We start from the raw sequence: 27,689 nt of genomic DNA on the forward strand, positions 1-27,689 counted from the left end.
GTTAAGCCTGGCTTCATTTCAACTTGCCTGCTGGTAATGTCAACAAAGGTGCGGCGTGTACCAGAAAGAAAAACCTTGCAGGCATCCAAATGATAGAGAAGGCATTTGGGACTGATTGCCAGGCTCTTTATGCAGGCGTATACTGCCAGGTTAGCTTTAAATGGGCATTTAATGTCCTACTTGGAGGGGCAGGGGGCTTGGAGAGGACCGTGCTGACATCCAACCAGAAATTTTGAGTTTCTGATCATTGTTTTCTAGTCAGAACAAAGGAAGATAAGAAATGTCTCTGGTGGAAATACCATAAATGTACAACAACAGTGTTTTTATTTATACACTGGTTTATGGCAAAGGGAAGGCTTTGGGCTTTTTTATGCTGCAAAATGTTGTTGGTTTTTTCCTTGCTTTTTTATTTTTGCCTGGAGAAAATATACGACATGTTTAAAATGATTGCAGAATGGAACATCACTTTCCCTGTAAAATAGTGCTCACTGAGACATGGTGGGATCTCACACTTGACCAAATTAGCATATGCGCTCAAATATCAGAGCTCTGACTAGTAAAAATAACACTAGATTTGCATTTTCACATTTTTAGCTCTCGCTTCCCTGTCTGTTTGGTTTTATGCCTTTTTTCTTGACTGACAATTCTCTTTGTGGCAGATTTATTGCTGTTCTGCTGTTTGGACCCTGTAATCAACTAGACACTTGGCTGAAGACGTTAGTCATTTCATTAAGTACTTTTTTGCAGATATCTCAGACACAATTTTCTGTTGCTCTGGTTCCAAAAAGCAAATGACCCATGGCCAGCAAAGTCTGAATATGAATCTTTAATAAACAGAGGTAATACCAACAATGCTCTCAGGTTTCCAAACTGCAGAGGGCTAATTAAAAGATGTTGAATAGGGAAGAACTGCCATTGCCATCTCGCTCTGACAAAAATGTGCCTGCATCTCTTCCCAGTAAAACTGCTGTTTTAGAAGCATTGTCTCGTTTATCCTCCTTCCTTCCCATCAGAGCTACATATGAAACCTTCCTCATGCTACACGCAGATATTGCATAATAATTTTTTAAAAATTATTTTTCAGTAATGCATTGCTGAAAACAAAGACTAAATAGTTGTCTTAGAAGCAGAGATAAAGCATGGAGTTGGGTTCTTTTTATTATTGCTGTGTCACTAATGAGTCTACTTCGTTCATGAACTAAGGAAATACAATTATAGCATTCCCCTACACTTTATAGGCGAAGAACCATTCTCTCGTTTTGAGATGCCTCCTTAAAACGCCGTTCCTCCCTCCAGGGACAGTCCTTCATGGCTGCGAATCCTGCCTTCAGTGGCATGCTCTCTGCATGCAAAGGCACTCTCTGTGCCCAGAAAATAATACCATATGTTATTTGCAGAAGAGTGGGGAGTTAGGAGCCTGTGTGCTCACTGGTGTACTCACCCGTGCCTGGTTTATTGACCCCATTAATTTTTACAGAGACTGATTCAACAGAAGGCCAAGTTGGCTGCTCCAGCTTGGCCAAGCAGCCTGGTGCAGCACATTGCCATCACTGCTGGGACGCAGACCTCTCAGGTCTGGGCAGCTTTTTTTCATGGTGAAGATCTATACAGGAAATAACTACTGGTCTACTTCTGCACTCTTCTCTCGTTTCCCTGGGAAGAGGAGAAGCATGTCACACAGGTGAAGTAGTGACAACCACTCCCAAAATGCACATGGGTTCCCCTGTGCTGTTCAGTACATTTATTGAAGTTACTGCCTTGACAGAAGCTCAGAGGCAGAAGTGCAGCAGCTTGCACCCTACAAGTCAGTAGTGAGGCACAAGGACATGCCTGTTAGCATCTTACCTGCCACGGGCTTAGTTCAGCTCTGCCAGCCTTCCCATAAGCAGCCTCATGGGCTTCTCCAGCGTGTTAGCTAACATCACCTCTGTCTGCAGAGACCTTCCAGTTCTGCCTTGACGCGATGTTCTCATCAGAGGGTCCAGCAATGTCACCAAGCTGTGCTGCGAGGATGCACCTGGGGGAGTCAGCCCAAAATCCCCCAAGGAGGTGCCCAGGTTTGCCTGTTGTCTTTTTAGTTTGTTTTTATTTTTTTGCTTTCATGATCACCAAAATAACTAAGTAGACTGCTAGATGTTCAGCTCCTCCAAGAATTTCATCATATGAAATGAAATGGAATAAAATGAAGCATATAAAAGAAGTGGAATTCATCAGAGACTATCATAATGACCTGGAAGAACAGACATAAGAAAGTGAGCCTTGTTTAATGATTGTTTACAGTGACAGCCCAAATTTTAATCAGTTAGTATATAAGCCCACTACTTGAAAGATGTGATGGGCCTGTGGGACAGCCTTCAGTATTTCTTCCTTTCTCAGGGGAGCTGCAGGGTATCAGCTGACATCTTGGAAGCACTCTTCTTCACAGATGCTTTTAAAGCTGCTTTTCTGGCTGCAGAAGTCATAGTTAAGCCTTACGCATGTATTTTGTGTATGCTCTTGGGTACAGTTTCATCCTGTGACCCCCCTAGGAGACCTCACTGACCTTCTCACAGCTTCTTGAGCCTGAGGAAAGCTCAGTCAGCCTTTATATTGCCAAGCTTTCTTCAGCGCTACACTTAGGAACACAGAAACCAAATAGATTTATTGATATAACTATAATCAGAAGTCATAGCCAGGATGATAAAATGGTCAAATGATCAAATTACTTAAAATTAGAGGCATACTGAAGTGCCTCAGGGAATGGGAAGCTGCAGGCAGGCAGCCGGCCTGCTGGTCAGCCCCGTAGCAGCGGGATGTGTGTTTCCAGCCCCACACAGGCAGGGGGGCCTGGGGGGACCCCACAACCAGTGCGGCCAACAACCAAAAGAGATGAGGCTGCTCCGATTTTGTCACTTGTGAAAGAACGAGAAGGTAACAGGGCAGAGCCTGGACATGGCCAGGTTGCAGGTTGAGTGTGAGAGAGGAAGCACCGGCACTGGGTGCTAGCTAGGAGCAGGACGGGATTTCTGGGCATGACAAGTGTTGGGGCGAGTCTCTCTTTGGGGTAGGGGATTCCCGTGTCCCACAGGTTCTGAAGTCTTGAACACCGTTAGGACTCTTACCTAATGTACTGTGCTGGTTTTGGCTGGGATAGAGTTCATTTTCTTTATAGTAGCTAGTACGGGACTATGTTTTGGATTTGTGCTGAAAACAGTGTTGATAACACAGGGATGTTTTAGCTGTTGCTGCACCAGTCAAGGACTTTTCAGCTTCCCATGCTCTGCCAGGTGCAGAAGAAGCTGGGAGGGGACACAGCCAGGACAGTTGATCCAAACTGACTAAAGGGCTATTCCATACCATATGGCGTCATGCTCAGCATATAAAGCTGGGGAAGAAGAAGGAAGGGGGGGACATTCGGAGCGATGGCTTTTGTCTTCCCAAGTCACCGTTACGCGTGCTGGAGCCCTGCTTTCCTGGAGATGGCTGAACACCTGCCTGCCCATGGGAAGGAGTGAATGAATTCCTTGCTTTGCTTTGCTTGCGTGCGCGGCTTTTGCTTTCCCTATTAAACTGTCTTTGTCTCAACCCACGAGTTTTCTCCCTTTTACTCTTCTGATTCTCTCCCCATCCCACTGCAGGGGAGTGAGCAAGCGGCTGTGTGGGGCTTAGTTGCCGGCTAGGGTTAAACCACGACATGTATGCCCTTGAGTCCAAGCGGGGGTGTCAGAGTTTGGTTCTGCTTGTTTAATAGGAGACAGTCCCACTTCTGCATTTTATAATGCTTCAAGAAGTAAAGGCACCTTTACCTATGGCTATAGGATTTCATTTAATCAGATACATTAAGTACCGTTCATTTTGTATTTATTACATCGCCAGTGGATCCTGCTTAAGGATGATATATTCCCTGTGGCCACATGTGCCTGGCCATGCACATTTGGAGTAAATGCCCCACGTTTTTCACTGTAATTTACTCTTCTGGACTTTGGAAGCATGGTTGAAATGGCAGACTGCTTGTTCCTCTAGTTTGAAAAAACGTGTTTGAATACACTGTCATTTTCCCTGGTAAGAGAGCACTATAAATTAAACAGAGTCAGCAACCCAGGTACATTAATCTTCCTGATGCAATCCTACCCTTAGCATTTCCTGACATATATTTGATGTTGACTTAATTGTGCAGCCTTAAAGTAGGATTTGAGTATATAAGTGCAAAAGCAGTAAGAAACTGCAGATGCAAGCTAGAAGCTGTCCGCTGAAAACTGTGCAAGGGGTGGATGATGCACAGATCCTTGCAGCAAGGAGATTGGGGTGACAAGTTTATTGTTGTGGTTTTTTACCACCCATCTAGTTAATCCTGAAAATCAGGCTTCACACAGGAGATCCTATAAGACTTGAGCATATAGTGTCATCCCGAGGTTGTCCCTTTCTGCTCTCCTCACACACAAGCAATCTGACATCAGCACAAGTAGCGCGTGGTTCATGGTGCTCATATAGTATGTCCTCTTAACGCAGCGTGCGGCTACAGAGATCTTGCTTGGAAAGAAAGGCTGGTCTCGCAGTTAAGATTTTAGAATGGAGTTGAGAAGAATCTTAGTTCTCTTCTCACTTTTACTGGAGGAGGTCAGAAAAGTCATTTTGGAACTTTGTTTTTTGGTAGGTATCAAAAGATGCAAATAAATGCCTAATGGGCTCTAAAATAGTCTTTGAAATCAGTGCGAGATAGGTCTCTGAGATTTCAGAAATCCCACACAAAGTGTTTGCATGCGTCTTTAAGCATCTAAACACCTTTAAAAATGTCTCTTAAGTGCCTAACTCTGAGCATAGGTTCCTACATCCCCTAGCCATTTTCGAAATTGCATCCAAAGTTGCTTAGATTTCCCCTAAAGAGCACCTTTTTGTTTTAATTTTCTCATTGACTTAATTTTCTCTTGACTTGCGACATAATATATATTAACCTACACTCATTTTTTGTAGCAAAATGTAGAGAAGAGAAGCTGTTTCTGAGCTGTTTTATTACAAAAAAGGAGCATATGGCTGATTGTGTCCCATCTGAAATGCAAATGGTGGAGCTACGTGGAAAGAATTACTATTACTTGAGCAGTAAATGTTTCCTAATGAAGTGAGTTTGACTAAGGTGGGAAGCTGGAAACGGCTGCGGGAAGAAATGACAACGGTTAATATTTCGGTGGAGCAGAACATTCTTATTCCGCTGATAAGGAGGTTCTTAGGAAATTGACTGGATTTTTTTCTTATATTCTGTATGTTCATCAGTGTGGGGAAATTGTTACACAGGGAGCCAGACTCTTTTCTTCCACTAGTTATGAAATCATGTAATTTAATTTATAACCAGAGCTTTTCACCTTTGGCATCTTCTTGAGCTGAAGTTTTCTGTATTTTGTGAACATTTGGGGAAAATAGATCTACCTAACATAAAGAAAATCTAAAAGAAGATGAGTACTGGTTCCACTGATTTTCATCACCCTGGGTATGTTTGCAGAGGCCAGAGGCCAAAGAGGGTCATGGAGAAATGAGACCCACGCTGTCTAATTTCCTATGCTTCCTCTTTCCACCAAAGTTTTTCTCTTGCACATATCCCTCCACACTTCCAGTGGTTGAAGGTGTCCAGATGTCTGCTGTGAATGGGAGGTGAACTGACTTTTAAACACTTTCTTATATCAAGCAGCAAGGCTAGAGGCTGACATTTCCATCACTTAACTTTCCAAAGGGAGAACTGTGGAGTTGGCGCTGTGAGGCTCAGCGCAACCAGTGCGCTGGAGATAGAGCATCGGTCGCATTACTTTGCCTTAAATGTCAGAAGGAGCCAGGAAGAGTTTAGATAGCAGCATGTGCACAGTTACGTGCTCAGAAGAGCTGAAGCAGCTGCCAGGTTAGACCTGTGGCTTTGTCCCCAAGCAGGACCGCATCGGTGTTAATGTAAGCGTTGCTGAGGCTGAGCTGTCTGTTGCATGGCACGGTCAGGGGGACGGAAGATTAGCATGCCTTTCCCTTGCTGATGCCCAAGGGTGTCTAACATCGCTAATGATAATGAAATAGGAGAAACGTAAAGAAAAAAGGCTGTAGCGTGCTGTTGGGGAAAGTAATTAGGCTTCTCCATCTTCTGAGCAATGGCAGGGCTTGCTGTGTCCACGTTAGTGTGTTCGTTCAGATCCGGACCAGACTTTTTAAGTGAATCCACCACTATGCTTTGGTTCATGTCTCAGGGCAGCCCAGGAGCTTACAAGCTGGGTCATTGTGGCTCTGGAGATGCCCCTAAGGTCCCAGAGGACAGGGCCATCACTGCCCTGCCTGCACTTGCCCACGCTCTGCTCTCGGCTGTGGGACCCTTCTCGCCGCACAGAGCACATTGCCAGGTCAGGAGTGGGCACTGACCTTCCTGGGTGACACCTGGGTAAGGCTTTTTGGTTGCTGAGTTATTCAAATGCTTCAGAAAGTGCTTGTGCACAAAGTTTCTCCTAAAAACAGCATTCCCCTGGTTTTAATACGGAGTAGGCCCACCGCGTCCAGGAGCTGGGGAGATCCCACCACCCCTAGGCACAGAGCAGAGTACAGTCGCATCACTAGTGTCAGTCCCAGTCTTGGCAGGTGGTTTTATCCCGGTAGGGTGAGATGAGGCTTCAGCATCACATCTTTTATTATGATCAGAGTGCCTATAGGTGCTGTGATTATTATCAGAATTAAATCATAAATCAATATAAAACCACATGTATGCAGTGTTACATATGATGGGCAGCACCTCAACAGAGGTGAATTTTGTGCCTTCTTTAATTGCAAGAGGGCACAGCAGCTTGAATTATCTGCATATCTGCTTGGGTGTTCATTGATTTACGAGAAATTACAAATGGTAATGCTGTGGCATAGTTTTCCATGTGTAACACTCTTTTTTTTTAATCTTTCCTTTTGCTTGCTTTTCTTTTCGATGTCTCTTCCCTCTCCCTGCATTTCATTTCCATCCAGAAATACAAACGACCTCTTGACAGAACTTTCCACTTTCATTCTGTTCATTTGCATTGTGCAGTCAGGAAAATACACTTTTATTTCTGAGATGTATTTATGATGTCATGAAAAAACTTTCTCATATTAGCCTCTTCTTTTTTCTCTTTCTTTATCATTTCAGGTGTGTGTGCAACATTGACTGTTCTCAAACCAACTTCAATCCTCTTTGTGCTTCCGATGGGAAATCTTATGATAATGCATGTCAAATCAAAGAGGCATCATGCCAGAAACAGGAGAAAATTGAAGTCATGTCTTTGGGTCGATGTCAAGGTAACTCTCATAACAAAACTCATTTCAAAGAATGTTTTCAATTTTTGTTCCGGAAAAAAAAAGAACTGGGGCTGACTTCTTATTTGGCACTTCTTACGTTTCCATTAGACTCTTGCAATTTATATTCTAGAGTGCAGGCTGCAGAAGGGGGCAGAGCCCTCCATGGTACAGATGCCAAGCGAGGCTCGAGGAGTGGTATGCGTAACCCTTCCCACACCCTGCTTGCAGCGGCCGGGGACTGTCCAGCCGTGCGCTGGTGTCAAAATCAGGCACCTGGATTTTGCGCAGAGCAGCTTGCCCAGAGCTCTGCCCTCCAGGTAGGAGTCGGAGCAGGACAGCAGGAGAGCCCCTCAGATACATTTTGCCACCCAGGATGGATCCTCTGTTGCTCCCTTAACTGGAGCAGCACGAAGCAATCTCAGGAGGCCAAAGACGTGCTCCCAAACGTGGTGCTGGTGCTTGTTTCTCGTGTGACCTGTGCTGGACGCACGAGACGCCAAAGGTGCCTGGAAGGAAATTTTGCCAATAGCAGCTCAAGACTCTCTGTGTTTCTCCATGAATGCCATGCTTCTCTATGTCCAGCTCATGGGCTACTGCATCACCTGTAACCCTTGAGTTGACTTTTAAAACTCTGTTTTGTTCTAAAATAAAAATGAAGAAAATTGGCCTTTAAATAGCTCTCGTGAATAAAATGTCTGCTGAGGCTCAGACTCTTAATAGCTTTTTTCCCCTTAGCTTCTGACCTATAAATCCTCACTACATCTACTTACAGGGCTGTACTATACAGGTGTATTAAACACATTCTAGTTTATTTCTATCTCTTTAAAGTTAACCACGCTACATGGCAGTTCATTTCAGGGTACATATTAAAACTCCCCAATTACTTCAAATAGAGCAGAAATGACAACTCCTGCTTCATACTGATATATTTATCCCAGCTGCAATCTGTTATCACATATTGTTAGAAAAAAATGTGTTTTCTTAATGGAAGATGTTTCACATTTCATTCCAAAAAGCAAGATCCTGCTGTTTTCACCTGGCAGGCCCAGGGGAGCCTTGCAGCCAGCAGCGATGCTGTGCATGCAAGCGAAGCTACGTTTGCCTGGGCACTGGTGGCTGGGGCATAGTCTGTATCAAGTATAGGCTCCCCAAGCAACTTAACATATTTCTTTTCACACAGATAATACTACAACAACTACAAAATCGGAAGATGGGCATTACGCAAGAACAGATTATGCAGGTAGGGTTCCTATTCCATGAGAATCACAATTCGCAGGAACTGTGTAAGTCTCTTTCCTCCTCTGTTTGCTAAGGTGAGGTGTCCTCATCTTCTAGTACCGTTTTGTTGGTTTACTTTGAGAAAACGCTGTCTTCGCATTACTCTTTCTTTTGCTAGAAACTCTCTGTCTTCTTAGTAAATGGGTTTCTTCCATTTCTGTCAATGTACAGATATTCTGGCCATAAAACACCTGTTCTGACAGTGGAAATAAGTATTGTAAACTATTTGCCAGAATTAGCAGACATGATTGAAAATTATTGAATCAGTGCACTAGATTATGCATATTTTTGTCACGATATACAGGTTTAAGAAAGTGAAAATCCAGAGCGTAGCACAGCTGTGATACCATGAAACGTTGCCATAATAGATAATATTACCTGTCGGTGTTTAACTATGAAGTTAATAAGGTTCTTAATTTTTTTTTTAAGTGATAAATGGTTTTAATTTATTTAGAAGCTACAATAAAATATAATGGCTGAATAGCCTTATATGGCATTTGAAATTAAAAACCTGTAAATGCTAGCGAGGTTTGGGAGACATTTTTTACACCCTTTGCCTGGGAGGATTGATTTAGAAATTGAATGTGTGTACGGGCGCACACGTGCATGCAAATATTCACAGCTCGCACTGAGAATTCAAGCCTTTGGGAAGGTATTGTGAAAATGGGTCAGGTGATGCATTCATTGCTGCATGGCTTAGGTGAAACCCAGCTGATGCTTTCACAGATCTTAACGTTTCTTACCGGGAGAGTCCTCTGACATAAGTTAATTTGGCTGGCCATCTCTTTTGAGGGTGCTTTGTGCATGATGTCCCTGCGTTAACAGGGTACTCAGCCATTAGAAATGATTGTCCTGTTCCTACTTAAAAATGGCGTGTGATAATTAAAACACAAGAGCTATGAATAAATGATGTCTTGGTGAGGCAGAGGAGTGCTAGGTGTTGAGGGTGGCTGCAGCACGAAGCAGCGAGGGTAGAAATTTCTATGGGAAGTAAATGCTGGTAGTAATTTCCAAAAGATCGAAGATGAACCATGGTCCAGATATTTCCTACTGCCAAGGAGCCCTTCCATGGGTGAAGAGAGAGTCATGCAAAGAGAGAAAAGTCTTCAGTCTCTTTCCCCCAAACCCTTGATTACTCTCAGCTTTTTTCTGGGATGCAGCAGTCGGTTTTCTTAAAAGGCCGGAAGGGCTGAGGTTGTATCCTGTGGTGGGCAGGAGATATGGCTAAGTAGGCTAAAATTATTTATTTTAAGTTAGAAATAAGGGCAAGTAGTATTGTTGTGTTAAATGCTTTATCTTCCTTGCTGGAGGACTGAGGAGAGCACTGGCATCCCCAAGTCAAGATGAAGGCCTGCAGCCCCTTTTTAAATGTTGTGCAACCTGTCCTACTCTGCTGCTGTCTGGTGGTTTAGCTTTAGGATGGCAGTGACCCACATCACCGAGAGAGGAGACAGCACATTTAAGCATCAAGCAACTGAGTTGTAACAAGAAGGGAGGAAAGGCGGGTTGAGGATTAGGAAGGAGGAGATCACAGCGATGACAAGAGAAAGCCAAGTCATGGGTCACAGAGGAAGAGGCGCACAGAAGGCACCTTCAGCTCACGTGGGCAGGAGGAAGAGAACAGCTCTTGCTTAGGAGAGAGATATTTCAGCCCACGCTTGAGAAGAGAGATGGTGGGTAGAAGAAAATTGATTGCAGCAAAAAGTTGTCAGAGGTTGGGAGTCGAGCAAGGAACACAGGAGGAAACTGGATTACTGGGCAGGGAGGAGGGCAAAGCTACGGCACAGAGGAGCAGGTCTGTAGTGGAGATGGTCTCCGAGTGCCAAGAGGTCAGAAGGAGTGGGGGAACAGATGGTCCAGCGAGAGGTGATGGGGGCCTGTGGAGAGGAGACAGGGCAGCTCAGTCCCCTAGAGCCATGGGGGGATGGAGACATCCTGAATCAGCAGTGAGGTCCGGCAGGTACCTCTGGCACAGAAGGGCACCATCATTGCACCTGACCAAGCAGCTCCTCGAGGCTTCTGGTATGGCTCAGGCCCCAGTGGGCTTCTTGAGGGCAGCGACTGTGTCTGCTGGGTGGGTCTCATCAGGTACAAGCCATTGATTTAACCTGAACCACAGTCGCTTGCACCAGCTGATGTCTTCTTTTTGTGCACCTAACTATTATTCTTGCTTAAATTTTTCATTTTAAGATATGGTGACGGCATATAGGATGAAAGTTCCAAGTTCATGCAGGGCAATCCACATATCTCCAGTGTCCCCAAATGTTTGTGGTGTAACCCTGCCAGGAGAACCTAGGGGAAAGGGACCACTGTATCAAAAAGCTGTAACGACTCCAGCCTTTTGGAAATAGTTGGTGAAAAGGAAGACAGCAGTATAAAACTGAGGCTCAGTGAACATTCAGGCTTTAGCATTTACCAGGCAGGAAGCTCCATGCCGTCCTCATGTTCTTTCAAGTGCAGAAACATTTGATGATGGCTATTATAGGGATGTGGTATGTGCCACTCTTTTCCCACCTTCCTGTCTCCTCAGAAGGGAAATGCTGCCCTGACCGTGGGGAGCTTTGTGTGAAAAAGCAGCAGTTCCTCAGCCGTTGTGCCTCTGAAGCAATTTCCCCGAGCCTGCGCCTTTCCAGAGAATCTTTGTTCTCTGCCATTTAATGGCACTAAAAATCACTGAGACCATGAGCACTACACGCTTTTAAAAACACTGACTTGTATGGACTGACTTTCCTAGGGGAGAAAATAGCAGTGGACATAATTGATGTTGTCAGTTATGCTAATGCAGTAGTGCCAAATGCTCTTTGCAGAGATTGTGGTAGCTGAGTGGTGCGGGTTTTTCCATAAACACCCCCGCACGCTCAATGTGGGGTCCCAGGAAGGCAGCAGCTTTGCGAACAACCACAAGTCCCAACACCCAGCTGATTTTTTTCATATTGAACTACTCGAACCATCCATTCAATCAGTGTCTTTGCTCCCTCCTGTTCTTTCAAGCCCATTGATCCTTGCACGTAACACACAAATCTTTCAGTTTGCAAATCCGAGAGTACTTGTTCCTTTGGAGCATAAATCTTTGCAGTAAGTTTACATTGTCTTGTTTTTTTAAGGGTTCTTACCTTACGCAGGCAACATTCACTCTAGTATTGGAAATGCCTGACTAATGTCAAAGATACCCGAAAAACAGTGTCCCCTTTTCCAGCAAAGCAAACATGGGGAGAGTGAGCCATAGGTGGCTCTTCTCTGACGGTGCCTACATCTCCAGGTTCACCAGTCCGCTCTTGCCATGGCTGCATGTGCAATACATGTCAGCACAGCGTCTGTACTCATGTGTATCTCTGTGCAATTCTGGCCTCTCGTTTTTCTGAAACCCCAAAGTACTTGCCAGACTTGGGGGGATTTTCGCTCTTTTCAACAAATGGCAGATTGTTGACATTGATCAAGTTTGTGAAATAAGATTGGTTTTAGTCAATAAATGAATGGGTGGGATTTTTCCCTCAAATCCAATAGAAATACACTTTATCTTGCAATTTCCATGAAAGAGCATTTTTAAACATTTTAAGTGTAATGTTTGTTTTGGAATGTAGTGTCTGAGCTGAAAGTCCTGTGTGATTTATGTTTTCTTGAATTTCCCTATTATATGCGTAAAGATGTTGGCTGTTTTGGCGGCATTTTTGCATTCAGAGTCTAGGCAATCAAGGAGTTTTCATCTTGTTTATTCATTTGCCTATTTATTTTTATTCTTCAATATTTATATTCCCTTCTTAAGATCTGGATATTAGCAATTATCCCCCTAACTGATTTTATCCTTTCTCATTATCAAATTACAGAGATTTTTTTCAAGCCATTTTGAGCACTATAAAGAATAAGTCAGTATGGATGAGCCATATTTCAATGTTATATATTCATGAAAATTGTCAGCGAAGACACTGACAAATTTGGTAGACCTATTCAATAATATCATCTTCCAGGCCAGACAGACCTCCCTATATGAGCATTGATTAGATCAAGTCTCAGCAGCCGAACACCAGCAGCACAGTGAAGCTGATGGAAAGGGGAAGAAGGTATTTTCAGCCCTGATAGTCTCCTTTGGTGAAAAATGCACATCCACAAATGGTCAGTTTGAGCTGTGTTTTGGGTTCCCCGACAACGGGGACCCTCCCTTGGCAGTAGCCTCAGATGGTGCCTTCTTGCAGTCTTGGCTAGTCCAGGGACTCTCTTGCAGGCAGTGCTATGGCCCCTCTTGCTGATGCTGTTGCTGTGCCCGGGAAACGCTAACGAGCACAAAATGCTGTGTGTCTGCTCTGCTCCCTGCTCTCCCCCCGGTTTCCCATGGGATTTCAAATCTACACAACAGTCTTGGATCTTTTTCAGACTGCTTTCTGGCACTGGGGCCTTCCTGGCACTACCGGAGGTGCTCGCGTGAGTAATCGGGCAGATGGCTGTGTTGCCCAAGCAAACTGAATGCTCCACCAAAAAGGGCAAAATCCATCTGTGTCAATACATCATCTTCCCTTGGCTGGGCCAGGGCTGTGGGATGAAGGCCATGGGAGCCACTGCAGATTCCCCACTCCAAGGATAAAGAAGAGTCTTGGGCTCTTCAAAGAGTCTCTCCAAAAGTCCAAGGATCTTGGACTCGAATATAAATACAACGTAATATTTATGTCTGAGAAAAGAAAACTATCCTAAAACTTTATCAAAACCCGCCACTCTGCATTGTTAACTTCTAATCCCTTTGAACGGGAGAACAAGCCGTGCCTGTCAAAGAAAATGTGGAGAACTGGCGGCGGTGCACTGACCCAGCACATGTGAGAAACACTGGGGTGTGATGCATCCCTTCATCCCTCTCTTCACGGGCTCAATACAGAGCCCGCTGAATTCAGTCACAGTCGTCTTCATTGTCTGTAATAGGCCTGGAGAGGGGCCAGGAATCAGAACAGCAGCACTGGATTCCTATAGAGAGTGACTATTCCCCCCTACCCCCCCAGGAATAAAATATGAGAACTTCAGTCTAGATTCCTTCTCCAGATTATAACATTTTCAAAGTAGGTTAAGTTTTGAGTGTAAACCACTTGACATTGTCCCTTTAAATTAAATTTTGTGTCTACTATCATGTCAGCCATTTCCTAAACTGGTGAAGAATAATAAAACCCCAGAGCTTAGCTATATCATATAAACTATCATGCAGTTTTGCTCTGCCTTTGTGAACCAGGCTTTCCTTTCTTCTTAATGGAATTAGCAAGTGAGACATAGAGCTGAGCACCATGCACCCAGCACAGCTAGAGAGAAACTATTTCTCATCTGCAGCTTTGTAAAAATGCTGGGGAAATTGCATCCTTGCATATGCAGATTTGCTTGGCTTTCCATTCCGCAGGCTCCAAGTCAGAGGTTGTCACACTAAACAAATAGATTATTTAGGAAGCATTCCTGCTTTTCCATCAAATCACTTAAAAATTAAAAAACCCACATTTTAAAATTTTGACAGCTGTGTGGCAGCATGAATGCTATCTAGCTGCGGCCTCCACCTGCGCTCACACACATAGGCATACGCACTCCTGACATTTGGGAGTACAAGTATAATACAACTGATACATTTCTTAAAAAATGCAAAGCTTTTAAATGTTGCTGCAATTGTTAGTTGCATTTACAAATGCAAGGTTTTATGAAAATACATGTAAGTTTTATGCACAGTGAAAGTCCACAAAAGGTGGCAGATGAGCTCTTCAAAAAAAAGAAGAAAAAACAGTATAGGTTGAATTTCAGGCTGTACAATTTAGGGTTTTTTGGCCCGTGACTTGAGGAAAGCAATGAGGGTATCTCCCTCTGGGAGATGTGACCGTATTGTGCCCCACTTGCCTGAATGTCCTTTAAGATGTCTGATCGTTCAGAAGCATATATATCTACAAATAGCTGAAGTCTGGAGCACATAAACTCAAGATGATGTAAGAACAGAGCGAGCCGATCTCCACTTATAAAATAATTTCCTAATAAAGGCAGGTGGAGAAGGCATTTTGGTCTTGTTTTGCCTACCTAATCCAGGCACTCCTGATAGAAAAGTTTTCAAAAAGTAGAACAGAGGAAATTTTTCAAAAAGTAGAAACAGAGGTCTCGGCTCATTGCATGGAACCTGGAGGTTTCCAAAATCAAGCTCAAATTTACCATCATGAAAAGTAGTATAGCGTTTACTCAGGAATAATAACTGTGTGTAGCTTAGTTTAATTTATGGAGTACTATAAAACGCAGGTAAGAAAACTATTCCTCTTCTGGGAATTTTCAAAGGTGAGAGAGAGATCACCATATTCTGATAGCATGGTGGTCTCCAGCCCTTCTGCTGCCTGGCAGCTCCTCCACTGTTGTTGATATCCAGAAGAAAATTTAAAAAGTAGAGATAGAGGCCAACTGGTAGGTTGATAAATCTTACTGTCAGCAACTTCTGAACTAAAATCTGAGTAGCTAGCAGCATCAGTCCCAACAACTCACTTGGCCCCCAAACCTTCACTTGTCCTGGGTGCTTCTTTAAATGAAAAATTGCAGCTGCTTCTTTTTGTAATTTAAGTCCTGGTTTTCAAAAGGTGGAGTGCGGAAAGTCCCACTCCAGCATTTTTCAGTGTCATCAGGAGGACCAGATGCTTTATTTCTAAAATATGAAAAACTGGGGCATTAATGCAATTGTCTAGCGGTGGGCGCTGTGGTGTAGGCTACCCTAAATGTTTTTATTCTATAGAACATTCTTAGTCCTGCTAGGCTCCATCCTACTAAAATCTATGTAATTTTTTTTGGAAGAGGAGACGGACACACTGAAGTAGAGGTCACGTAGGAGCCTTACAAACAAATCCCATGCCAGGAAGGAAGCTGCAGCACTCCAGAGCGCCGCACCGTGTGATTTAGCAGCACTTATTCCTAACAGTCTTTTCCTGAGGAGCATGCAAAATGAAAACAGGCTTATGGAGATTTTAAAAACAAGCCATAGGGAGAGAGAAATATTGCTCATTTAATCTGCCAGCCTCAAGAGAATACCTCACTTTTTATGGGACTTCTCCTTTAACTTTGAATCACATATGCTAAGCTTGGTAAAATGTGCCTTGTTTTTTTGGATTTCTGTTTTTTTGTGGTTTTATAATGAGAGAAATTGTGCCTTTTCATTACTTACGATTTGCTAGTGTCATGCTCATGGAACCTGTAATTGTTAGCATTAAAACTTAAATTAGGTCTCAGGTGAACTGCTAGACATCTCTTTACCTAGAATGATGTAGCTCAAGGAAAAAGAGCATTTCCATTTGTGCCTTTAAACCTTAGACCTTAATTTAGTCACTAATGAATATGAATCAAAAGTTGCAGAATTCATTTGTGCTTTCTTCCCATAATAAACAAATTCAGTAATGTTGTGAGTGAACATTATAAAGAAAGCTATGTGATTTGCGTAGAAGCTCGGTAGCCTGAAAATTCAGTACGTCCAGGCAAAGAACTTGATCTGTAGGAGATAAACAGGCAAAGCAAGTACCAACTTGTAACACCGATACTGGCATGGGCAGCCTAAAAAATACAGTTGGACCAGGCTATTTTACTTTTGGCACCATCCCTGAAATATTTGTCCTAGAAGTTAATTCAGGTGTCAAGATTTGGGGTGAGGGTGGACTTTGTAATGCAAGTATATTTTTCCATCTGGAGTTTACATCAGAACTGTGCAAAATTCATAAAGCTTGCTCCAAACACTGGCTCCCACTTCTGCTTCCCCAAAACTGGTTGTTTTTTCCCTTATAGTGTCATGTAAGCAGTCCTCTGTAACATTTTGCTCTGTTAAAGGTTATGGATAAAAACGGAATGTGCAATAGACATGAGCAGGCCTGAGTTCATGTAGGCTTTCCTACAGATTCTTCAGTTTGTGTCTGTCCTGGTTTCAGCTGGGATATGGTTAATTTTCTTCCTAGTAGCTGGTACAGTGCTGTGGTTTGGATTTAGGATGAGAATACTGTTGATAACACACTGATGGTTTAGTTGTTGCTAAGCAGTGCTTACACCAGTCAAGGGCTTTTCAGCTTCCCAGGCTCTGCCGGGTGCACAAGAAGCTGGGAGGGGGCACAGCCCAACTGGCCAAAGGGCTATTCCATACCATATGGCGTCATGCGCCGTATAGAAACTGGGGGAGTTGGCCGGGGGGCAGCGATAGCTGCTCAGGGACGGGCTGGGCATCGGTTGGCGGGTGGTGAGCGGTTGGATCACTTTTTTGGGGGTTTTCCCTGGGTTTTGTTCCTCCCTCTCTCTCTCTCTCGTTGTTTTCCTTTTCATTATTATTATTGTTGTTGTTGTTATATTTCAATTATTAAGCTGTTCTTATCTCAGTCCATGAGTTTTCTTACTTGTGCTCTTCCGATTCTCTCCCCCATCCCACCATGGAGGAGGGTGAGCGAGCGGCTGGGTGGTGCTTAGTTGCCGACTGAAGCTAAACCACGGCAGTGTCCCAGTCCATAAACACATCGTGTATCGTTTGCATATGTTTTGTCTTATTTGGAGCCTGGAAATCCATCTTCTTGAGCAAATCTGAGCCTTTTTGTACCCGCTGATCTTTTTGTCCTGTGCTCAGTGTCTGTGTTTTGATCAGAAGAATGAATAAGCTCAAAGGGAGGCAGAGCTTGCAGATAAAAAACACTTTCCTGCTTACACATAAAAATGTGATCCCGAAAACTCAACACAGCTTGAATTGTGTCTGATTTCTCAAGTTGTTTTTAACCAGATACCTTATTTCCAAATAGGACCTCTAATGGCAAGGGATACCCAGAAGAAATGAACACAGGAAGGGACCCTTGGAAAAACACTTTCATGGTTTGCAGTCATGCTAGTTGTTATGCTCTAGTTAAAGCCACTCCCAGAATTTTTTTTTCCCAACCTTTGTTTTCAGAGGTTTATGGAAATAAAGATCCAGCAACATGATCTACAACCACTGTTCAGCTGCCTTGAACATATGGAATATGCACCATAATATTTGGCCCTGCAGAGCATGCAGGCTCCGCCATTGTGAAAGGATTTACAGTTATCAAAAAAAGGTCATTCTATATCTGACTAAATCACATTGTGGCACCTAGTTAATACTGTATCTTTGCCACTTCTTAGATGAGATACCCCCCACTTGCAGGCCCCTCCTTTGAGATATACCAGCATTAAATAACAGGGCTCTATATTAACTCCATCTAACAATGCAGGAAGAGTCTGGCCACAAAGGAGCTTTCACACATCTGTACTTAAGTTTACTGCAGACAGCCTCAAACCCACTTCATATCAGAAGTCACAGGGAAGCTTAGATTCTTCTCCCTTTGGGGTCTAGAAAAACCGTGCAGCCTGGTTCTTCTGTAGGACCAACAAAAGCGTGTAGGTACAGTCTGAGACGTACTGTGACGCAGGGTGGTGGCACGCGTGACTCTTCTGATACTCTGCTACGATGGCTGGGTTTCACCCTGTGTCAGCTGTGGTGCTGTTTTAGGTGTCAGTCTGTAACTCCTAGCACTTCATCCACATGCCAGGAAGACGGTAGATACCAACTGGTTTTGGCCTTTTGACATCTTGGTGAAGGCATTTCCCTCTTGATAGCATCTTCTTTCCCTTCTCAACCTGCCTGCCTCCCCTAAAAGAAAGGAAAGTAAAAAAAGTATTTGAGACAAGACTCTGTCAATCTTCCCCGAGGAATAGGCTGGGAAAATTAATCCTGTTGTCTGGATTTGGGAAGGAATTTCACTCACCCTCGGTTCCACCCTTCCTCTGGGCTCCAGGCGCTTTGATTAGCTCAAGAGTCATCCTTGAAGGATGCTGTTCGAGATGGTGCACAGCAGCTGTTTGCCATCCACGACACTAGTTTGAATTAGTTAATGGATGTTAAGGAGTACCACAGTGTATTTTTATGCCTAGCAGCTCTATTTTAGGCCTAGTTTCTGTAAACCTGCTGTTAGGAATTACAGAGCCTTCCCAAGGATTTGAGAGTTAAAGTTATAATGAGATGCTATAATATCTGTTTTCAGGAAACACCAACATTTAAATATTTGTGTTTGATCTAGTCTGAAATGTAAAAAAAAAAATATTTTTAAATATTCATAGAACTGAATTTCTTCAGAATTTTGTTTCATGGGATGTTTTGGCATTCTTTATGAAATGTTAGATATCAAAATATCATGAGATGAAAGCATATGACAGTTGTAATAAATAAGTTGTATAGTAAGGAAAGTTGCTACTTAGAACTGACTGAAACATCATCTTTTCTAGAAGGAGTATCATCATGTCAAATTACAATACAAACACAAGATAATTTGATCATTTAGACACGTGAAATGGTAACCTGAGCCTTAAGATAACAAAGGCTTTCACCTAGACTCAGGAGGTATAAATGCATCTGGTAGAATGAAAAGAAAGATAGTTGGGGAAGAAAAGAAGGAGCTGGTGTATTTATTTTTAATAGACCTTCAGAATTAGACTACATGGAGACAAGTAGCAATTTTTGCCTAGTTTAATAGATTTGAGTAAAGAAAGCAAAGACAAATATCTTGCTGCATCATTTTCACTTTGCTGATGGTTCTACTTCTTTTCATTGAATACATCTGCTAAAACCCGTATCTTGCACTGATTGTTCGAGCAGTGCAATGTACCTATTCTTTTTGTATTTCTTAACATTTAGCATATGAGACACTGAAACCACTAGTGACAGAAAATTGTTACTTAAGAAAAATGGAAACAGTTTATAGGCAGTAGGAAATGCTGTGGGAGATGCAGCATTTTGAATATCAGCTATACCATCTCCACTGCTTCCTTCCATAGAAGCATTTCTCTGCATGTGGGAGAAACCCAACCTCATCAGTTTGAAGCACACATCTGTACCACCGAGCAAGTGGAAGCGCTCTTAAAAACTCAGATCTGAAACACGTTTACCTGCTTAGCAAGGTGACTTCTTACACACTCGGGCTGTCATTTTACCACGTACCCATGAGCATCAAGTTAGTGTGAAACTCTCTTCCTGTAAATACAACAGCTGTAAACAAAATATGCTATTACAGAACCAGTGGCAGTGCGTTTCAGAATGTTATCAGCACTGAATCGAAATGCACTTCTTTGCCTACTGCTGCTATCACCAGCCTTAGCCGTTTTAGACAGCATTACATAATGGCAAAATATTTTTCAGGAGGAAAAAAAAAAATTAAAACCTTCTCTATGGTTTTAATCTCCCTTTTTTATTGTGTCTATGGTTTAAAGCTATGTCAGGTGTACATCAAAAGCACCCCCTCCCCAGGGTATTTAATTTACAATTTCATTTGATAATGGAAGTGTACTTCCATCTAGCTAGGATGGGAAAGGATTAAATAAAAAACACTGTTCTGAAGTCAAGTAGCATAAGTCTAGCCTGTCTCTGTGCTCTGCAAATGAAGTAGCCATGGAAGGGCTTGTTATTAGTCTATAATATCAAAACTGATAAACTATTAGTGTTTTGTCAGGCATAATAGATGCTAAACATTTTCCTCTGCAGATTGCCTCAACAAGAACTGTGACTGTTTTTAGACACATCTGGCACTGCGGATTTTTTTCCATCCTGCATTTCGGTGATTTAAAGGGCCTTGGCTGGGCAGAAGGATGTCAGCTGTTTGGTTTAAAATACTGTTATAAGAGTGAATAAGATTTAAAGAGGCAGTAGCTAGAATTCTGGCCTCGCTGAAGGTAGTGGCAGAATGGCCATTGAGTTTAATGGCTTCGTGATTTCTCTGTACGGCTTTTTAATCCATTTTTATTCTTAGTAAATTTTCCGTTTCCCAAAATTGCCCTTTCTTTTCCATTCAGCTTCTCCCACTTTGAATGTTAGCTCTAGGAGTGAGTGCTGAGATAAAATACCAAACCCGTTATTTACACAAATGCCACCTCTACAGCTCACTTCTGTGGCACTTCTGTAAGACAATAATAATAATGGGTGTGGGCGTATAAAAATAGTAACTGCAGGTATTCATTTATAAGAAAGATGTTCTTAATAGACTTTTCTGGCTGTGCTTCAAAATGGGCTGTGTGAGCAGTGATGAATCTCGGGACCTCTGTGGTGTAGAGAAGCTATTTGCTCTTTATGGAAAGAAACAGCAGGGCAAGCTCTGCGCTCGCGTTGTGTCCTGTCACGCCAAAATACATCAACACGTAGAGGTGAGGGGAGCCATGGGGTCTGAAGAGAAGAGTTTGATGGGAGATGGACATCACAAGGCAACCAGAGCCCATCTGCAGTTGGCTTGTGTCAGGAGACAGAGTCTGAGCTGGGTCCATGGAGAAGTCACTTCAAGGGCATTGTGCTTCTGGAAGAGTTTGCAGTCATCAGACAAGGAGAGGTGACAGCTCCATAACAGTGTCTTCAGGGCGATGTGTGCCCTGGGGGGGTCTCTCTCAGCTCCTGAGGCTACTGATAGGCACAAAGTATGTTCTGCAGCATTGAGTGGTCTCCTCTCCGCCTCTCAGAGACCAGTTATTGACTGATAGACCTTTGGCATTTGAGTAATAGACAAAAAGCTTAAATTTGTACAGCAGCATTGGACCCTTTTGTTGCAAAACCAAGAACATGCAGAGGTTTCGGTTTTGTCGGGCCATTGCACAGTTTCATGACAGATGGGAAACAAAGTGTATCTTTGGTAAATTAGGTAAAAGAATATAGCAGGTTTTGCTGCAGTGGCATTTTATATTGTTTTACCATTTTCTCCTACACTTAAAATCAGGAGTAGTAAGGGATGTCTTTCCAGCTTTAGGCATGGGAAAGGAAACACATTGAACTCCTAATTACGGAGTAGGAATTTCTAACGTATAGTCGGCTAAAAACTGATCCTCTGAGCAGCCACAAAAGATTTTAACAATAGAACCGGGCAGATACAGAAAGCAAAGTCATAGACTGTGTGCACCCATTACCATCACAGTTTTACAATGCAGCACTCAGGGGGGACAGGTGAGTAAAAATAGAGGCAAACTGAGCAGGATTCCTCCCTCAGCAAGTGTGGGGCTTTGCTTTGTACGGAGGAGTGATCACAGTTTTGCAACATGCCAATAAATTGTATTTATTCTTCTGAATAGCCCAAACAAAAGCAGTGAAAAGCATGGCTGAAACGATGCTTTTAGCCAACAATGGACATATCTCTGAGTAGTCACAGGCCATGCAGGGTCATGTTCTGGTAACTAAAATAACCAAGATTTGCACAAGGGATTTGTCAGGCACGTGATTCAAGAAGCATTCAAAATACCATATATAGGAGTTACGTATTTTTATTTCAGTATCCTATTTTCTTACACACACTTCCCCGAAATTCTGCAGCTCTTTCTTCAGTTTCGTGGATAAATTCTCTTGGGCGGCATGTTTTTACAAGCACAGATGCTACCTTGGAAAAAAAGAAAGGAGGGAAGGGAGCCAAATAGGTGTCACACTCCAGCTTGGCAGCACCTTACTGACATGCACCTCCCCCCAAAAAAGGGAAAAAAAAGACTGCTTTTAGTAATCAAAACTGAATATAAAATTAGTGCAAAACTAGGGCTGTGAAACCTTCAGGTTGTCAAAAGGACTGAAGGAAACGCCTTGTGGCCAAAATGACATCCCTGGCCTGCTTGTCTATGCTGTCACGTACCTGGGTAACCTTTCCATCTCCGTGCCTTCCGTGAAATCTTTCTGACAGTTTTGCCATTCATACTTGCTTTCAGTTGTAATTTTTTGAGTTTGTTTGAAGTGTGCAGCCAAAAAGTAAATTCTTATAACGTCATGCTGGCAGGCCTAAAAATAAGTCGGAGACCTTTTCAAATAATGCTTCTTGCCATCCATTGATCTCCGCAGAAAACAATCCATTCAGACCCGGAGTTCCTATTGGAAATTAGGGGACAGCCTGGTAATTGGATTAGGGTGCGCTTTTATTTGCAGCAGTTTCTCAAAACGAAGCTCCTGTTTTGTTTCATTGATCACCTGCCCAATCTTTCTGCCAGTAAAAGCCTCTCACATAGCTGAAGAGACAGGGTGAGGATTGTTGGAAAATGCCGCTTCATGTTACATAAGATGTGCTCGTTCCTCTGAATATAGGCAGGTGAATGCAGATGATAAGTGCATCTCCATACAAACATGGAAACATGCTTTGTTAATCCACAGTTAAGTTGCTTAAAAGCAATTTTTATCAATGTAGTCCTTAAAAATTGGAAGAGCCACTAGTTGCATCAATGCTTAAATTCCTGCCAGCTACCCGAGTAGGTGCCAAAGAGGAACTAACTTCAGGACACTGGGATTGCACGTGTGAATTGGAGACCTTTGGAGTCTACATTATTGTAGGGATTGGAGGGGAGAGGAAAAATCTGAGTTTGACTCCCACATTTCCAGGGATGGTTCGGAAATCCTAAATTAAATTTACAGAGTGTGCCCCTAGAAACACACCAGGCTTGAGCATGAGTTAGCCTGGTGGCAGTTGTGACTGCACTACAATGCCGTGTTTTACTAGTCCTCCAGAACAAATCTGCACCGAAATCGTGGTCTATAACTCTTACCCAGTCTATCATTTTCTTTCATCAGAACCATGCTGCATATTTTATCCCATTGGGTTTATGAAATAAGCCCTTAGACAGTTAATTCCTGTATAGTCCTTCAGAGCCATACAGCAGTTGCAGCTGGTCACAGCCTGCCCTAGTGTGAGCCACGTGCCAGCCAGCCACGCAGAGTCCCACCGGGCACTGAGAGCACTTGCACCCTGTTCTCCCATTTCACCATCCCCATGGAGGAAAAGGTACGTCCTAGGTGGGCAGAGCTGCACTGGCAGCCAGAATCCTCTTTCTCTAGATGGGCACCGAAGGCGCAGCCCTCCCCGAGCCCCCTCCCCGCACATCCACGGCTGGGAGACGGGAAACATCGTTAGTCATGCGACTGTCCCCTGGGGTAGTGCCAGCAAAACGATCTTGCTCCCTCCACACATCAATATTCTTGACACCCGTCTTAAAACTTAGGTCATGCATATCCATCTACTCTTGGAAAAGCGTCAGAAGGGTACAAATATCCCTTCACTATTTTTAGGGCCGTATCAGAAGTATTTATCAGCTTTCTGGCACCTCATCCCATTTGTCATATTTGATGCTATCTACCAGTCGACGGGGGAGGAGGATGAAGTCCTTTAGAAATGCAGTGGCAGATGGGTGAAACTCCATAAGCTAAGACCGCAGTGATGGTTAAAGGCAACTTCCCGGGGGTCGTTGTGCCTGTTGTCACAGTCGGGAAGTGCCTGCCGCTGTCCCCCAACAGCAGGCGGAGCAGGGGCTTGAGGGGGCAGCTTGTCCTCACCTCGGCATTTGCCCACCCACAGGGTAGCAGGGATGTGGAGGAGGCCTGCTTGCAGCCATGGAGCAGGGATGAGCTATGAGAGAGGGGGACAGCTGATATCTGGTGACTCCGCCATCCGCTCTGCATGCTATCAGCACTCCCACACCGCCTGGTGATGCCGAAAGACCGCTTCCTTCAGCTTACACCCTTGGCTGCGCATCCCAACGCAAGTGTGTATAAGGACAGGGCTCAATCTGTGTGTTGTACGTCGGTCATACTACTCACACTAGGTGGTACGTGAGAGGTGTTGAGATTCTTGTTTTTCCATACACACGTTGCCAACGGGAAGCTCTTCCAGCTCCTCCGTAACACATACCTCGAGGCCCCGCATTGGGCGGCTCTTTAACGTGCAGGTAATGTGTTTGTCCGCCTCGTGCCACAAAACTGGGAGGTTTTCCTAGCGCTGTTGGTTCTTAGAAGGCAACGTATTCAGGTTGAAACTTTGCCCACATACCATCTGCTTCAGCCTTATCTTTCTTTGACAAGAAAGCTGAATATATAATGTCCACTTGGCTTTCCTGGTGTTCCATAAGGTTGTGGTTTCCTGTTAGGTTTGCAGTTTCGGAGCTCCCCAGCAGCTCTTGCAACAAGCTCCTGCTCTTGTTTTCAAGTGAAAGAGCAGTGACAAAAATCAATACCATCTTCATAGCTATAATGAATGTGACCCACAGCCTTTTTTAGGATGACCACAAGCTTCCATCATATGTCTGAGGCCTATTTGCAAATATCGATTTGTATTGCAGATTATCTGCAGCCATTTCACATGAAATCTTAAGGTGGTGCAGTTTTGCTCCCGTGCTTGGTATGGTATCAAAGGTGCAGCTATAAATCAAAAGACCTGCCCATAGACGCTATAGATAGTCAAGGTTGCCAAGTTATGAAAATGAGGTGTTTCAGGTATTTTTAAGCTTCTTAAGGAGGATGGTTCTCAGAAAGCTCCAAGCTTTGGAGTTGCAGCAGACTCTGTTTACTTGAAGGGGGAAAAAAAAGTGGAACCTTCATATGCAAATATATGGCATTTGGAAATGTCATATAGCTGCATCTACATATAAATAAGCCACTCTCCAAGTGCTGTACTAGCAAGACTGCTTTGATATAGAAATTGCATAGTAGCACACAAAGCAGAAGCAGCTGGACACCACTCGGTCAAGTTCGGGGAGTTTTGTTCCTTAATCACCACTTAACTAAGTTAACTAATATTGCTGTGTTGCTGCGTGTTAGACCTGGACCGGTTGTGAATAGCTGCTGTTTGGTTTTGCTGCTAGGGAGAAGCGTGAGTTTGCACATGCTGCGTGGGGCTGTGGGATAAGGAGGATGATCTGGCTCCTGTGCCCCAGACGACAGCGCTGAACGTAGAGATGCTTCCTATGTCAGCATCTCTCCTAGCCGCCCTCTGCCTCGTTCTGTAGATCCATGCCTGCTTGCTCTGAAGGAGACACTATTTGGTCATATAAAGAAGCATCTTCTGCCGCTAACATCCACATACTGGGATGGTATTTCCATCTCTGTTCAATCTGGTATTAAAGAGTAAATTGCAACTCTCAGACGTACTTTTTCAGAGGGGAGGACATAGAGAGGAGCCTTGGTCTGGTTCCCACTGTCCACATTTTTGACCACGTTGGCACTAATGAGTAGCTCGAGGAGAGGCGGATGGGAGGGGAAGTGAGCCGTCGGCCGAGCCATTGGGAGGAATTTCTCACAGAGGGATGATGCCCGCTCCGCTCGTGCCATGCCACGTGTGATGGATACAGCGTTTGCTCCTCTGCCTTCAGGCACGCAGCCTAATTGGAGGGAACCTCACAAATCTCTAAACTGACACCAACTTTTTTTCAACACAGAATTACAATAATAATAAGGTTAACTCATCCTCTAAGGGTTCTGTCATAAGCTGCCTAAGGAGATCATACGCAAGGAGAAAAACTACCACTTTATTCCTTTACATAGCTGGTTTCTGAAGGGGGAGGAAGCTGTTCTCACGGGGCCAGCAGCATCTCTCTTAGGGGATCTGAGCGAAGGGAACATCAGCGGTATGCCAAAAACAAAGATAGCTGAGTTAGCACAAAGAGGGATTTAATCTATTCTAGGAATGGGGTTAACGCCGATTTATTCAATCCTGGCACAAAAGAAGGAAGCACAAACTGTAAGGGCCCCTTTACCCAGGACTTTGATAAATCCACAATACGGCCCCACATCATTAAATCACATCCATAGCAACTATCGCAGGCCTCGAGACCGGCCCCTGTGGTGGCGGTCTTAAAGAGCTCCGTCTGTGTAGTTTATCCACAAAAGTATTGAGAGGTGACTTGGTGACAGCTAACACAGAGGCGATATGGGGAGCTGAAGACCTTTCCAGTTTACTGAGCTTGAAAGCAGGCAGGTGCCATTCGCACGCAGTGATGAACCGCTCTGTGAAGCTGCTGAAGGAAGAGGTCGGTGCATCGCCTCTTGATGTCTTCAGATCATGTGTGGAGGTGCTTGTGCAGCATCTGCTTTAAACAGCAGTGACCACTGCTTTTACCAACGGCCTCAGTGTCCTGGTTTCAGCTGGGATAGAGTTAATTTTCTTTATAGTAGCTAGTATGGGGCTATGTTTTGGATTTGTGCTGAAAACAGCGTTGATAACAGAGGGATGTTTTAGTTGTTGCTGCACTGGTCAAGGACTTTTCAGCTTCCCATGCTCTGCCAGGTGCAGAAGAAGCTGGGAGGGGACACGGGTGGGACAGCTGACCCCAACTGACCAAAGGGCTATTCCATACCATATGGCGTCATGCTCAGTATATAAAGCTGGGGAAGAAGAAGGAAGGGGGGGACATTCGGAGTGGTGGCATTTGTCTTCCCAAGTTACCGTTCCGCGTGCTGCAGCCCTGCTTTCCTGGAGATGGCTGAACACCTGCCTGCCCATGGGAAGTGGTGAAGGAATTCCTTGCTTTGCTTTGCTTGTGTGCGCGGCTTTTGCTTTCCCTATTAAACTGTCTTTGTCTCAACCCACGAGTTTTCTCCCTTTTACTCTTCTGATTCTCTCCCCATCCCACTGCAGGGGAGTGAGCAAGCGGCTGTGTGGGGCTTAGTTGCCGGCTGGGGTTAAACCACGACAGTCAGTAGGGGTCAGAGGATGAAATGTGGTGGGAGGGAAGCAGAGGAGGTCAGGCGAGGTGAGAAAACAGCCTGCTTTACCTCCCTGAATGAAATGGTCACCCCAGGGAGGAGCTGTGCCTATTGTGAGCACCTGAACACTGAGAAAATGCTGGTTTGGAGCAACACGTTAGCCCACGTGGCATTTTTTCTTTTCTCTTTCAGCTTGGCTAATACTGCTGGGTGTTCCTGTTCAGACGTGTGAGCAACGGTTGCTCGCATGTACTGGTATTGCTGTGCTGTTTTGGGATTGTATTGCACCTCGTATTGCAGTAGCTGGTAGTACCTGGTAGTACCTACTCATGTGTGTAGGAGCCTCGGCTGCTAGGGGTCTGGACAGTCTCTAGGGTAAGGCATCTGTGCCTAGCCAGTGAATACAGGTGGACTATGGCCACTGAAAAAACAAATGAGGTTAAAAAAAAAAAGGTTATGTTCAGTTCTCAGCAGACAAATGGTCTTTTTATGTACAGGAAAATGATTAACAAGTTGCCTAATTTCAAGTAGTCTTTTCAAAGAAGGAAGATACATTCACAAATGATGTCAATAAAAGTACTTCTCAATTTCAAAAGTTCAGAGATAGCTTTAACATATATAGCATAGCCCACATATATATGCTGACAAGCTGAAAGTATTTTGTTCTCCATTTGAACATCTGGGGATTATTAGTGTCTTAATTCATTGGTTTCTATTATTA

At 43.9% G+C, this 27,689-nt stretch overlaps 1 protein-coding gene across 1 annotated transcript in view; it reads left to right on the plus strand.

The window, feature by feature from the left end:
* Positions 1–27,689, plus strand: part of TMEFF2 (transmembrane protein with EGF like and two follistatin like domains 2) — a 134,648-nt gene that overhangs the window by 93,205 nt on the left and 13,754 nt on the right. Inside the window, exons 6-7 of the mRNA XM_072874427.1 lie at positions 7,112–7,260; positions 8,441–8,500. Of these exons, the coding sequence (XP_072730528.1) occupies positions 7,112–7,260; positions 8,441–8,500 (209 nt within the window). The remainder of the gene's footprint in view (positions 1–7,111; positions 7,261–8,440; positions 8,501–27,689) is intronic.

Source organism: Ciconia boyciana, chromosome 10 (assembly GCF_034638445.1).
Source record: "Ciconia boyciana chromosome 10, ASM3463844v1, whole genome shotgun sequence".
Lineage (NCBI taxonomy): Eukaryota > Metazoa > Chordata > Aves > Ciconiiformes > Ciconiidae > Ciconia > Ciconia boyciana.